Genomic DNA, 14172 nt, shown 5'->3' with positions numbered 1-14172 from the left:
GCACTAAAAGGCCAGGCTTCTTCACACAGGGGCAAATCACATCCTAAGGACTTCTAAGACTCACGGGAAACAAAAGGGATGGAAGGCAAAGAGTCAAAGATTTCAGAACTGCACGCCACCTTCTCAAATGGCCTAGTTTTCCATACTAGTCCTGTTACAAGGGTTTGGGCTGGCCCAAAGCCTTTGTCTGTTACGAAGCAAAGCGGCTTGTGGTTGTCTTCTGAATGCCAGCAAATGAGATAACGTGTCCCGACACACAACGCTGCGTTACAATTCTGATGGGTTCCTTTGCACACTGGCAAAGGACCAGTAGTCTGGTCCTGCAGTCTGGACCTGTAGTCTCCAGAAGCAACACCGTCATCTCTGAAGAGGGCAGCCCCATGCTACCTTTGAGTCAGGGACTGTACTGGCTGCCTCTGCCCTGAAACCAGGAGAAGGACCAGTGCTTAAAATCTCAGCACCAGCAGCATCAGCTCGTTCGCAGAGGGGTCAGAGCCTGCTTGATGCACAGCAGCACTAGTTCAGCCCAGCCTTCAATTAAACCGTCCTCTTAAGCAGGAAAGGGGGAAGGTTGCTAAGCAACTAGGAAGAGATGTGACCAAGGGAACTACGAAGCAAATGTACTTTCGCTTTTGCGGGCATCGGTCCCAAGAGCTGACAGCAACTCAACCAACACTGCGAAGCAAAAGGGGTTGGGGCCCTGCAGCGCAGCCCAGGCAGGGCCTTCCTCAGTCTTGGCTTGCAGCTCAGTTTTCCCAGGGCGGTCGCAGCCAAGAACAAAAAAAGACGAGCGCTCAGCTGGACTGAGCTGTTAGAGGTGGGGGAGGGAGAAGACAGACAGGTCTGCTTTGGTTATCTTTGCATCCAATAAGCTCCTTGGCTGGACCAGAGGCATAAGGCAGCAGGGGGTCTCTGAGCTCTCCCTGGCCTGATCCCAGGCAGCTGCTCCCCAGTCAGGCGCTGCAGTGTCTGACATGCAAGCCAGAAGGGCATAGCCTTGTCTGCTTGAGAGGAGGAGGGTAGAGATGGGCTGTGGCTGCCACCTTACTGCCACAAGGCAGAGCTGAGACCTCCCAGGCATTGCCACTCAAAAGCACCACCCAACACAAGGAGTGGGTCAAGAGGCAGGAAGCTGCTGCAGAGATGGAGACCAGCCCAGAACATAGTGCTCAAGACCATGTGCTCCATTCCACAGGGAGGGTTAGCCAAATTGTTAGCAACATCTGCACTCCAGCCCAGCCCAAGTAGGGCACTCTCTGGGAAAGCCTTCTAGCAAGACGGGCAGGAACAGTAACACACAAAGCAAAACTGTCTGCAAGCCAACCACAGTGCCAAGCCTCCAGGACCAACTACTTAAGCCTGGAAGACTCCAGCTGCTTTTCACATCTCCTGCTTCCAAACCCTACCATCATCATTGCCAGGGCCCAATGGTAGCTAGAAAAAAAGCCCAAAGTTTTTCCCTTTCCACCCCCATTCCTCAGTAGGTGTCCAGGAGCACCTGCCAGCAGTAAGGTAGGTGTGGGAGAGGTTGCCCTTACCTTTGGGCATCTGGCTGGGAAATGGCATTGACAACAGCTTCCACTGCTGTGTCAAAGAGCTCTGGGTCCTGCAGAGAGGTGAAAGCTGCCTGAATCAGGTTCTCGCAGTCCATCAGTGGGATCTCCAGCTGCACCCAGCTAGAGAAGCACTTCAACACCTTCTGCTTGATGAAGCCCGGGGAGTCCTGCTGCTGCAGCAGCTGTTCCAGCAAAGGGAAGACAGAGCCACACTCCTGTGCCAGGACGCTGCGCACCTGGCCTTTGCGGTACTGTGGCAGGCGGCTGGTCTGGAACTCCTCTGGCAGCACAGTCAGCAGTTCCAGAAGTGCCAGACACCGTGCCCGCCCGTCCACATTGGAGTCCTCTGCCTGGAACATGCGCACCATGTCTGCGACAGCACAGGGCCAAGCCTCTGGCATCATGCTAAGTGCCAGCGAGGCCAGCGCCACACACAGCCTGGTGAGCACAATCTTGGAGCCACTGGCGAAGCGGGTGATCTGGGTGAAGAGTTGAGACTTGAGGCTTTCATACTGATCCGCTGGGATGTCATTCCAGTAGCGGGAGATTTTAATGTGGAGAGCGCTGGCACCAAAGTACTGGATCTCAGGCACCTTGTCCATATTGAGAAGAAGCCAGCTGAAGTGCCATGCCTGTGGTGAGACCTGGGCCTGCATCAGCCATTTCTGAGCCAAGTTCTTGTTCTCGATGTTTGGGTCGTAATAAAGCTGATGGAGAGCCTGAAAGAGACAGAGGAGCATCTTAGAACCAAAGAACATAGCTGTGTCCTATCCCAACAGAGCAACGTTAACTGGCACCAGGGGCAGAGTCCAGAGCTCAGCTCACATCAGCCAGTGTCCTCTGAAACCAACCCATTTCCCTGCCTTGCACCGGAACAGCCTGATTTAGATGGTCTCCCTCATTAGACTCTCAATGCAGTGAGAGATCTGGCAGCAGGAAAGAACCTGCCAACTATTTTTCTCCTCCTCCTCTTCAAAACCAGCACTCTGGAATATTCTTTTCCTTACTCATCTCCCATCCTCTCCTTCATTCAGATCGAACCTGACAGTCTCTTTTCTGATTCATTGTCACAAGGGAGTTTGCACAACACCCCTCTCCACAGCACTGAGCACTGTAAGGTCCCAGGTGCACAAGGGACAGTAGCATACTCCAATTCCTGCCTTTCACTGGTTCTGACTTTCAGAAAACTGCAGATGGATTCTCCATATGCACAGCAGAAAGCTTATATCTGAGAGTTTAAGGAGTTTTAAGAGCCACTGCAGATATTTCTGTCTGTCAGGTTTTACAGACCACAGTCACTAAGCTCAGGGATTAATCTCTCCACAGAGTCCCTTTGAAGTAGTTCCAAACCCGCCCAATTACAACTGTGTCAGGGAGCTGGGAGAGTGCACATTTAATCCTGCCTCTGCCACTAACTCCCAGTACCGTCTGGGATTCTTCGTTCACTTTCCCCATATGGAAAATGAGAACATCACTTACCTGCTCAAACAGGCTTTGAGAGATCTCGTTACTGCTTTGCAGAGCCTGGAGATCCACATGAAAGGCATTACATAAGCTCCTAGGTTTTATTTGCAGAGGAATGTCATACAGCTCTTACGGTCAACACTAATAAAGTACTTATCCTGATTGGGTGCAAGATACCCCATGCATCAGGCTGGAGGCACACTCCTCCAGCTGCAGGAAGCGTGCCTGTGGACTGGATGCAATGACAGAAAACTCACTGCTAGCAAAAGTGGACAAAGCAGACTGCAGCATGAACAGATGAGGGGGTGAAGGAGTGCGGTACACGGCTCATGACAGAACTGCAATCCTTTACATAGGTCTGCAAAGGACAGAAAAAAAATTCTCCCTCAGCCCCCAAATGCCACCACAGCACAGAACAGTCCTATCCAGTCCTATCCGGCCTGGTACACTGCATCCAAAAGCAGGCAAAGCAGAGACTGAGGAACAGGTCTTACAGAGGCAACGTAGTATTATCACCATATACCACTGGGGAAGAATCTCACATGCATGCAGTTTGGTAACCAATGATGCCCTAATACATGAAGCAGGAAAGTAACTACACTTTGCCTGAATCCCATCATCAAGCAGCGAGTTTTTCTCCTTTGCATAGCACATTTCATTTCAAATCACCGACTTCACATTCCAGGAAAAGGCAATGGCACTTGTCAGGCTATCCTGCATCCATCGAACCTCGCTATCAAACCAGAAGAAGGTTCCAGCTGGGGTGAAGGATCTTTTTGTGGCCCTGTCCTGACTCCAGGTCTCAAATATCCTCCTCCTCCTGCCTTGAAAGCTCTGTGAAATTCTTGTGTGATTCTTGTACCTAGGAGAGGATTTAAACCCTATTTTTAAGCATGCAAAGCTGGCAGCCTAGGGCACAAGAACAAGCTTCCTAAGCAAGTGCCTCTACCTCATGCTGCTTCCTAGCTCAAGACCAAAGAGCATGACAAAATGGCAGACATATTACAGAGAAAACTTTGCCAGAGACATCATCTGAAATGTCTCTTTTTAAGACTTAAACAGTGCTGGGGCAGAGGGGAAACGAGGATATAGGCCACATTTCTGAAAAAGAAAGAGGTTATGAAAGATGTATTAGGAGACACAGCCAGCCGGCACAGTCTGCACGGTTATATATCTGTTCCACTAAGAGAAGAGATATGCTGAGACAAAAAACGCTAACCCTGGATGAGGAGGACACAGGGAGAGAGAATCTGTCCCACGACAGAAATCACCAAGGTAAGCCCAAGCATTATCAATAGCTATCTGAAACCTTAGCTCTGTTGTCAGTTATTTAGGACTTTTGCCTGGAGCATCACTAAATTGTTGGGGGAGAGGTAAGCACTGCCCCTCTCTGCCTCATGAAAGAATCAACTTACTTCACTACTGAGTGATAGCTGAAGATGGGCTAAAAGCTCAACCACCTTTGAGGCCAGGAATATGGGACTCCCCCTTACTCCGCAAGTAAGCAAGTGTCCTGCTCTTTTGCCGAAGACTGAGTCATCCTGCAGCAGGGCTCAAGCAGGAGCTCCGAACTACCTTTTCCTCTTACTGTCTTAAGCCTCTCTTATTTGCTCTTGTCAGAGCTTGCTTCCTATTTTCTTTCCAAAAGCAATCTCATTTCAGATTTATAGAGACTGTGACAGCCCACTCTTTTCCTTTCTTGCTCTCTGGGCACTGAGACAACAGGCAAAATGCAGGGACTGGAGCATTCCTCCTGCCCTGCTCTCCAGCCTAGGATCTCTCCCCACCTCCTCCCAGCTTCTCTACTTATACTCCCATGCATTCCCTAATTAATTTATTTCTTCTATTTTGAATATTTGTCCTGCTAATACTTCAAAAGCTGTGGGGAAAGAAACCCTTAGGCACCATATATTATAAGGTACAACCTGTATATATGCCTCATGAGCCCTAACCTCCAATTCAGTAAAAGGTTTGAAAAGCATATAACATTCTAAGTGGGGGTGACAGATTTGGCCTTTAGCACTTTATTTCCAATTTACAAGCTCCCTACTGTGCCTCACCTGCATTAGTTTTTGGGGATGCTGTTGCATAATCGCATGGCAGGGGATTGTGTACGGAAAGCACTGCACATACTCCGTGTACAACAAATCATGCCTCTGGAGCGACAAGCACGCGGCAAGTCTTACACAATATTACAGGTGACGTTGAACATAGCAGGGCAGCAGTGAGAGCGCTGGCATACAGGGACTGCCCACTGGGAAGTAATTGCAGCTGCAAGCTCTTCCTCCCGGCTGACTAGAGTTGCTAGCAGTGCCTAGGGCTGGTTAAGGCCTGATCGTAACACTGCCTCCAAGCAAGCAGGCCCCAGGGCTTCCATGGGCTCCACGGACTAAAGGGAGAGGAGTGACTGATCAGACAGAGCCAGGTGCAAGGCTGGGGCTCGTACCACTAAAATGTTGCACATACGCTACGCAGCAGAGACCTTGGCGCAATCTAAGCAAAAAACTGGCTGCCGCATTGTAACGATGACAACAGAGCAGGAACGCTATGGTAGGAGCTCCTTGCAATGGTCAGGCTGGAGGTAAGTCACTACTACTGTGATGGAAAAATAGAGAATAATGAGGTAGCAAGACACCCTGCCCAGGCCAGGTGCACAGGGTCAGCATTACAACTACACAGACAGCTTGCCCACTAATACCATTTGAGTGCCTCACCAGGCACCTTTTACAGTCTTTCTGCACTGCCCCCTGCGTCCAAATTTAACAGCAAAGTCTCCTGAGAGGCATTAATCACCCAGCAACACCACCTGGAGAGCCTCACCTCCTCACAGAAGAGAGTTCAGGGAAGTTTTCCAGCGGAAGCCCACAGGGTTTTGTGCTAGAGCATCTGCTGTTCAGCATGTCTATAATGCTCTGGAAGAGAAGGTGAACAGCAAGACGACAAAGTCCACTGACTAAATCACACTACTCAGATCATTAAAACTATGAAAAGAAAGAAGCATTTCACTGATATTCAGTACAGATAAACTTCAGTGATTCACAGGCAAAGCAACAACAAAGGCCTCTGAACTACCTCTTATCTCTCAGAAAAGAGATCTTGACGTTTTAACAGATTGTTTCAAGAAGCAATAAGAAAAATCCACCGCTAGCTATAGAACACAGGTACTGTGGCCCCAGCCCAGGAAGCCCCCATACAGCAAACTATTGGAAGTCAGAAGAGTATCCTGGAAAAATATCACTGCTGGCCTGCTCACTTCCTCTCTTCCCTAGGGAAGGGACAGGATCCTGGGTTAGGTGGCTCCTGGCCTGATCGAGTACAGCTGTTCTTGTATGGACACGCACAACATAGGTCAGTCAGAGGACATAAGGCAGCATTGCGCTGGGGCCTGCTGACAAGAGCGCTGCATCCGTACCTGCTCTGTTGCTCTACACAACGTGCCCACTGGAAAGCTTTCTAGTGGGCCATCGAGGATAGGTATCAATATTCAAATTCAGACCATCTTAGTCCCCCTCAAAGCAGCAGATGAAACCCTTCAGAGAGGACTAGGTTCTCTCCCTAACCTAGAGGGCAGGACACAGAGCTGCACAGCACCACGCTCTGCAGAAGGCTACCTGAACATATCCAAGCATGCCCCTAGCAGGAAAGGCAAAATCCTTCCAGAGGCAGGTATTGGCACCTGCTGCTGTTTGACTTTCACTCCAGACATCACGATGCTGGCATGCACTTTCAGGCCCATAACAGATTATGAGGGGCATTCCTTAGCCCAATGGGAGGCGGAAGAAGCAGAAGGCATGAAATTGGGGAGCGACAGATAACAGGAGGACTTTGTGCATTCTGATTTAAAAGTGTGGCCGACACCAGACCTGCCTCCTCCACAATTAGACCTGTAACATGAGACCCAGTAAACAGCCCTGCTGTCAGCTATGCCCTTTGGCCACGGGATGAGCTTTCTCCAACATCTGTGCTTGGCTGAAAATAACCCAAGCTTATTACCGTGGGTCTTCCTTGCTCCAAAAAGCTGCGGTCAAAGCCTCAGTCAGGCTCTAGTTACTTGTGTGGAATCAGCCAGAACTTAAGCTATCTTGTACCAGGGGAACTTGTCCAATAGACATAGGTCAGAGTTCCTACTCTGGTGGTTTTGAAGGGTGGGAGGGGGAACAGTCCAAGGAAAGCCACTGTCAAGCAAGGACAACTGATCTTAGACAGTACTCTGATATCAACAGAGCAAAGGAACTGCGGCCGCTGCTACAAGCTCAGCATCTCTGGAGTCCTCACCCTTGGAGCTTTTGCAGAGAGCACAAAAACATCAATTTCTCTCCCTGACTGCACTAAGTAAATAAATTAAAATAGGGTCTGCCAGCTCACCAGAGACTGGTGCCCAGCTGAGAGATGTTGTACCAGTGCTGCGTCAGGGGTGACAAGACGACCCTCAAACGTGCAGCTCCAATCCCACTTACCCAAAGTGTGTTGCCTGCTGTTTCTCAGAGGCTCCACAGAGAGAAGTTACATCTCCAAGGGCTGATCTGCTTGAGCAAACAGAGACAGGTACAGCTACAACATTTGCAGCCAGTCAGGGAAGATACCAAACTGCAAAATACACTCTTCTTCTGTCAACATCGGGTGCAGGCTACTTGCCCAGCACCCGCCATCATGGCGTGCCAGAGGCAGCTGTGGCAACAACTTCTTTCCTCAGGGGGCAGCGGCAGCCACCAGCCTTCTTCCAGCAAGAACCACTGGCTTTTCTCTCCTACTGCACTCTCCATGTCCTTTCTAGCTGAATGCACACTCACACAGCCAGTGCTCTAGGCCCGTAACAGTGCAGCCATTACCATGGCTCTACTAAGCAAAGGGAACTTAAGTCCTACCCCCCCCCCCCCCCGGTGAACCAGCGATACTCTCTCTAAAATGGCAGTAAGGCAGAGCACAAAGCAGCCCCAGAAAGGCAACAGGCTGCTGAAGCACTAAGGATAACAAATGAATGCAAAATAAAGCCTTGTGTGTTGCCAGGCATGCTGCTTCTGCTCACAGGCACCTGCACCCTTCAGCACTCACAAAGAACAGGCTCTTTCCTCTCCTAATCAGATGTGCAGCCACTTAAGTCCTAACTTCAACTCTAGCTTGTCCACATTGACTCCTTGCTTACAGGCTTGCTAACAGCCAGCCCCACCTCAATTGCCAGATGGAAGGTGATGCAGCCCAGACATCTCTTGTGGCCTCACCACCACTCCTGTGTGTACAACTCATGTTAGGGTATCCACAAAATCCAGCTGTTTCACTGTAAAAACTTATTTGCAGAAAACAGACAGCGTGGTCCTTAGCAGAGACACAGGCTGTAAGAGACACGGACTCTCTTGGTGCAGCACTGGGCTTGGCTTGCTTTTGGGGAAGAAGGGAGAAAGCACCTATGGGGCGACTGTCAACCGTACTGAGCAGTGGTGGCAAGGGGGCTTGGGGCCTGCACAAGCAAAGTGTGAGCAGAACTGGAAAGGAAGCCTGGCAGTGCAGAGCCAGGGCGAAGAACCGGTAGAGGGTTGCAAGGATGACCCCAACATCCCTACCTGCCATATCTGTTTCTTCTTGTCACTTTGGTGAACAAATTCACAAGTGCTTTGAGACAGGAATTCCTGTTGGCTCCTAGGGTCCCAGCCCACAGATTCCCACTATGTAACAAGTCAGAGCTGACGAGAGGACCTCGCTAAGACCCTTAGAGAGTGAAGGTGAATCTTGGCAACGATGACACGCTGACAGATTCCAATCATGACACAGGAAAGAGCAAGGAGTTCAGCAAAGGTTGGTTCTGGGTGCAATCTACCCCCTGTGGTGAAGTAAGTGGTTAAATGGTAAATAAAATGACTCAATGCTTCCTTCAATGATGCAAGCATATCCCCTTCCCAAGGTCCCTATCTCATCATCACAAGCACTGCAGTCACATCACACATAAATGGGCTGCTACTAAGGAACAACTGGACGAGCCACTCTCAGCAGTACACCAGAGGGGAATGCTATGCCCCCATCCTGGGGTATGCATAATTGTCCCTATCAGGTTTCAGAAGACAGGCAGTAATATTTTTCTGAGGAAGCCAGATGCGCTTGTGTGTCTCTTCTCCTTTCTCCTGGGTGGAAGTCAGCCCCTGCAGCTACCACATCACCTAGCCCAGCATTTCAGACGAGCAGTGATCAAAGCCAACCCTCTCTAGGCACAGAAGAGGCTCCGGATGTCAGCTCCATGACACCCCGCCTACCCATCCTGCTCGAGAGGTTTTATGCATTCACCAGGCATCTCCAGAGAGGCACACAGCAATCTGGAAGGCCCAGAGATGCCAGACCGCTAATGTGTGAGGGAGAAGACGTCAGTAAGTATTACCAACACCCCAGAGGATGAGAAGCCAAGGAAGGAAAGGCCTGGAAGGAATCAGAAAAAAATAACAAAAAAATAAAACAGCGCACTTGGGAAATTCACCCAAGAAAGTCCCCGGCTTCTTTCTTATTTCAAAAGGGGGGATATTGTTGGGGCAGATTAAGTGTACATTCAACTGCATTGAGAGCAGGTAAATAGGGTCTGCGTTCCTCTCCTCCTGTTCCTCCCATCTAGCTGCAGTGTTACCAACTTTGACCCAAGGGAGATCAAAACGCAAGGCAGAAGTCCTGCAATGCAGCTCCCACTGCTCCTTTAAACCACGTATAGGTAGCAGAGGCTGAATGTTCGCAATCCATCTTGAACTGAGCATAGTTCATACTGCAGCAGGAGTTTCACCTCCCCAGGGTAACAGAGCCCCATCACCAGACTGTCAGTCAAGTAGGGGATAACTCCTGGCCAAGGAAGAGCAAGCAGAGTCCAACAAGCAGATTGTACCATTTATGCATGGGGAGGCAGACTGTCCTCAAAGCCCGAAGCCCTTGCTTTATTCTGCCTTTTCTCGCCTCAGATTCTTCCAACTGCAAAGGCACAGCCTTGCTCAGCAGCAGGTGCATGAGGAAGGAGTGCCAGCCCAGAGCTTCTCGGTGCCCAGCAGCTCAGCACAGCATGGTCATACCAGCTTATTCTAGCTGCATTTACACCAATGCAGCATTTAGGTCTGACTTGGAATAATTAAAAAAAGAGCAGTCCAAGAGCCCTAAGCTGGGACTGGAAGATCCTGACACAGTAACCTTACCAGAACAGCTCAGCCACGGAGGGGCCCAGCTCCTTCCGTATGTCAAGGCAGAGCTCCATATGGAAAAAACAGAGTAAAAATACAGGAACCACTTGAAAATTGCTCTCTAAGAGCTCTGCCATGCACCTGAAGTGCAGCACCAGGCACCTCCTTGGGAACAGAGGACAGCCTGCCTGGCTGCCATCAAAATGAAGTCAGCAGCCCTGGCTGGCCGGCAAAGGGCAGAGCTGGCCCAGCCTACAGCATCCATTCCCTCCTGCCCCCCACTAGCCTACAACTGTTAGGCTCCTACAGCTATAACCAGCCAGCTCTTTCTGGCGCATGTCATGCTGGATAAACACGGCAGTGATCCTTTCCAGCTACAAAAGCACACGGAGCCCTGCAAAACAAGACACCCCACAGCCTCTGCGTAATCCGTTGGCATAAAAAAACCCAATAAGGGTATGGAAGAATCTTCCCAGCGAGCTGAATCCTCTCCTTTAAAGCCATCAGAAGGGTCCTAGTGACAGGCACTGTCTGAACAGAGGTTTCCCTGGTTATAACTGCCACACACATTCCAGCACAGGATGACTTCCACTGCGGTTGACCCTCTGACTTGGGAAGGACCAGCTCTGCACTCCGTTTCCAACCCCAGCGTTTACACTAACTAATTCAGAGTGGAATTGGACCCTGGCTTTAATCAGTATTCAATATCATTAACAGAGCCAGGCACAACATTTGACAAGCAGAAAAACCTAGGCCAGTAGAAGCATCATTTATTTGTCAGTATCAACTCTGACAAGGTGGCTCTACCCACAAGCCCTCCCACGAGTACAGCCTCCAGCAGGATCCAATTTTTTGTTTGATTTGCATCAGAAATAGCCCACCACCCTTCTTTGGAAAAGCTTAGGAGGACTCTTGAGACACTTCAAACCGCAGAGCTTTTCCTGATTCCACCCCACGTTTCTTCCTTACTGAAGCCCGACCTAGGTAGTGATTCGATTTGTTGCCGCTGTGCCCTTTAAATTTCCGTGCAGTGCTGCCATCCCCAGTCCCCCTCCATCAGCACTGTCCCCCCAGCCAGCCAGCAGTTCGGAGCCCCCCCCCCCCCCCACAACCCACAGCTGCATCTTGCAAGTACGTCAACCGAGATAGCAAAGCCTCCGACTGGAAGAGCTCAGACAGGCTGGGGGAGGGGAGGTAAAGCATCCTAGAGGGCATATTTGCCTCCTCCCAGACATCATGGAGACTAAATCCAGAGCAGAACGGAGAGCTCTATTTCTGCACAGCCCCACCTCACCCAGGGAATGCCAGGCTAACCCCCACCCTGGGTACCACCAACCTTTCTAAAGCCAACATTTGCCTCATTGTTGGCACAAACAAAAGAGCAGTTTGTGTTTGCCCAACAGAAAGAAAATCAGAGGCAAAATTATCCAGTAGCCCTGAATATATGCAGATTAAGCTGCAGAACTTAGCATTTACATAGCATTTTGCAGCTGTTAGTTAATCCTCACTGCCACTTTGTCTCCATTTTATTGGCAGACACCTAAGACAGAGAGAGAGGTTGGCTCTCTCACCTTGGACCACACAGGAAATCAGCGTCCAGTTACAAATCTCACGTTTCTGATCGTGGACATCTCCTAACAAGCAGGACAAGCTCCTAGGCATAGGGACACGTGTGAAACCAGTGATGTGCCCACCGGCAAGCCCGTGGGCATTGCTTTGGCAAGAAACTTGATCTATTCTTATCTAGGAAAAACGAGGACGCTGGGATTCCCACTAGCTGTCTAGGGACTTAACTACTGGATCTACACGTTGTCAGTCTCTGAATGGATGTCTGATAATATGTGTTGAAGGAAAAAGTGCTCTCTTGCTGTTTGCCCTTCACAGATGCACCCTCAGCTGTCCTGTCCATATCATCTCCAGGATCACCCAAGGCAAGTTTTTTACTTCTCTGCCTCCTCAGGCACTCACTTTGCTGCCCTGCTCGATCTCTGGGATGAATTTCAGAGGCTGCTCAGAGTTCTTCCAAGCAGCAGGGACACAACACCGGCCGGCCCCAGTTTTCCCAGATTTCAGCAACCACGACAATGCTCCTTCTGCTCTGCAGCTGTTTAGGAAGACCTTGAGCACTAGCAGGAGCCATGGGGCTGACTGAACATAGGTTTGGAAAGACATTATCTGGCCAGCTGCCCTCTGAAAGCTTTTCACAGCAATAACAGTGAGAATGCAGTTGTCATCCCTTCCCCACCTAATGGGGTACATTGATGACACCAGGCTTCACCCAGAGACAAGCCGGGTGCCTGCCCAGCAACCACAGCTAGACCTGTCCGTGCTCCCTACCTGGCTTCTTCACCACAGTGACCCAAGGATGCTTGTTGGACATACAGCTCCTCCCTTCTGCTCCCGTTTCTGCCACATCATTTTCCTTCCGTTGGTCCGTCTCCGGACACGGAGCTGGTCAGGTCCGTCTCCCAGAACCAAGCCCTGCTGCGCTCTCCAGGCTCGCACAGGTGCATATGCACCCATGCCCTGCTCCTTGCTACCGCTGGCTGCAGGAGAGGGCACGCAGAGCACCAGGGCACTGCACCAGGGCGTCGCGGAGCACCAGGGCGTCGCGCCCCACCGGCACCTGCGCCCGCAGCCAGGCCCAGCGCACCCGGGCGAGAAACCCCCCAGCACGCCCCGCGAAACCTCGGCCCGGCAGCTGCCGCAGCTGCCTTTTAACCGCGGCCGCTGCCTTACACCCCAAAACTGAAGCTTTCTGACGTCACACACGCAGCTTGCTGCCTCACCCGTTAACCGGCCGGGCCAAAACGCCGGCTGCCCGTGCCCGGGAAAGCAGGGCACCGAGCCGCGTCGCTGTGAGCCCGGCGGCCGGCCCGGCGCTGCCCAGCCCGGCCGCGGCCCGGCCCGGCGCGGTGCGGCGCGGAGCTCGGCGGGGCCCGGCGCGCCCGGGCCCACAGCGCCGTCGGGGCCGGCTCGCGCTCACCTTCTCCACGTTCTCCACGGTGAAGTCGAGGCCCTGCGGCGGCGGCGGCGCCTCCGCCCTCCGCTCCATGGCTGCGGCGGCGGCGCTAGGAGGCGGCGGGCGCGCGACAGCGGCGGCGCGCGGGCAGCCGCATCGCGGCGGGACCCGCCTCCCCGCCCGGACGGGGGCGGCGGCACCGGCTCAGCTCGGCTCCGCGCCGCCCCGCCCCGCCTGGGACCGCCCGCCGCCACCACCACACGCAGCAGCCCCGCGCCACCGGCCCGCCCCCCCCCCTCCACCTCTTCGCGGCCCGGCAGGCGCCGCCGGGCAGCCCGCGGGGGCCTCGCGCCGCGCTGCACGCCGGGAGTTGTAGTCCCGCCGCGAAGCGCCGCGCCGCGCCGTGCGCCCCCTGCCGGCTCGGCCGGGGCCGGGCGCCGCCGGGTAACAAGCGCCTCGCTCGGCCGCAGGCCCCACTGGGCCGCGCTGGGCGCCGGGCTGGGCGCGGAGCCCCGCTCAGCACGGCTGCCCCCCCCCCCCAAACCAGCACCCCCCGGGACGGGCGCAGAGGCGAGGTTGGACACGCAGCCCATCGCTTTATTGCTACAGGAAAAGGCGACTGTACAAAAATAGAGTTTATCCCCAATTTTACAAATAATAGAAAAGGGGGAGGGGGGCTGGGGGCATGGGGGCACCGATGGCCGGGGACGGGGCGCTGCTGGCCGCAGCCCCAGGGCTTCACATCAGCACTGGGGTTAAATTACACCCGGCCCCTGCCCCCCCGGCCCCCCGGTGGGCCCAAAGTCATAAATAGGAGCTGCCGCTCGAGAACAATAAATAAATAATTTAGAGTAATAAATAGTTCAGTGCCGCAGCACCATGGGGGCAGCGAGGGGACCCTGCTGCCCCCCCCCCCGGAGCTGAGCAGGGGGCACCCAGCTCGGGGCAGGGACGCCCCGTGCGTCCCCGTGCCCTGCCACCCCCCCATGCTGCCGCCGGGGGCACCCCCCCTCCCCGGCAGGGCAGCTCCAGCCCCCTGCCAGCCCCGGGC

At 52.9% G+C, this 14172-nt stretch overlaps 1 protein-coding gene across 3 annotated transcripts in view; it reads right to left on the bottom strand.

Moving 5' to 3' along the window:
* Positions 1-13346, bottom strand: part of IPO13 (importin 13) — a 42758-nt gene extending 29412 nt beyond the window's left edge. The window contains exons 1-2 of one of the 3 annotated variants that reach the window (XM_068952881.1): positions 13146-13346; positions 1539-2275 (exon numbers count right to left, since the gene is read on the bottom strand). In XM_068952881.1, the coding sequence (XP_068808982.1) occupies positions 1539-2275; positions 13146-13214 (806 nt within the window). In that variant the 5' untranslated portion in view covers positions 13215-13346. Of the gene's footprint in view, positions 1-1538; positions 2276-3035; positions 3379-13145 lie in introns of those variants that run through there. The other 2 variants (XM_068952880.1, XM_068952882.1) reach the window with 2 other exon arrangements.
* Positions 13347-14172: the final 826 nt, after the last annotated feature.

The sequence above is a fragment of the Struthio camelus genome, chromosome 8, assembly GCF_040807025.1.
Source record: "Struthio camelus isolate bStrCam1 chromosome 8, bStrCam1.hap1, whole genome shotgun sequence".
Taxonomy (NCBI): domain Eukaryota; kingdom Metazoa; phylum Chordata; class Aves; order Struthioniformes; family Struthionidae; genus Struthio; species Struthio camelus.
Note: the sequence above shows the minus strand (reverse complement) of the source record. Positions and strands in the feature narration are given on the sequence as shown.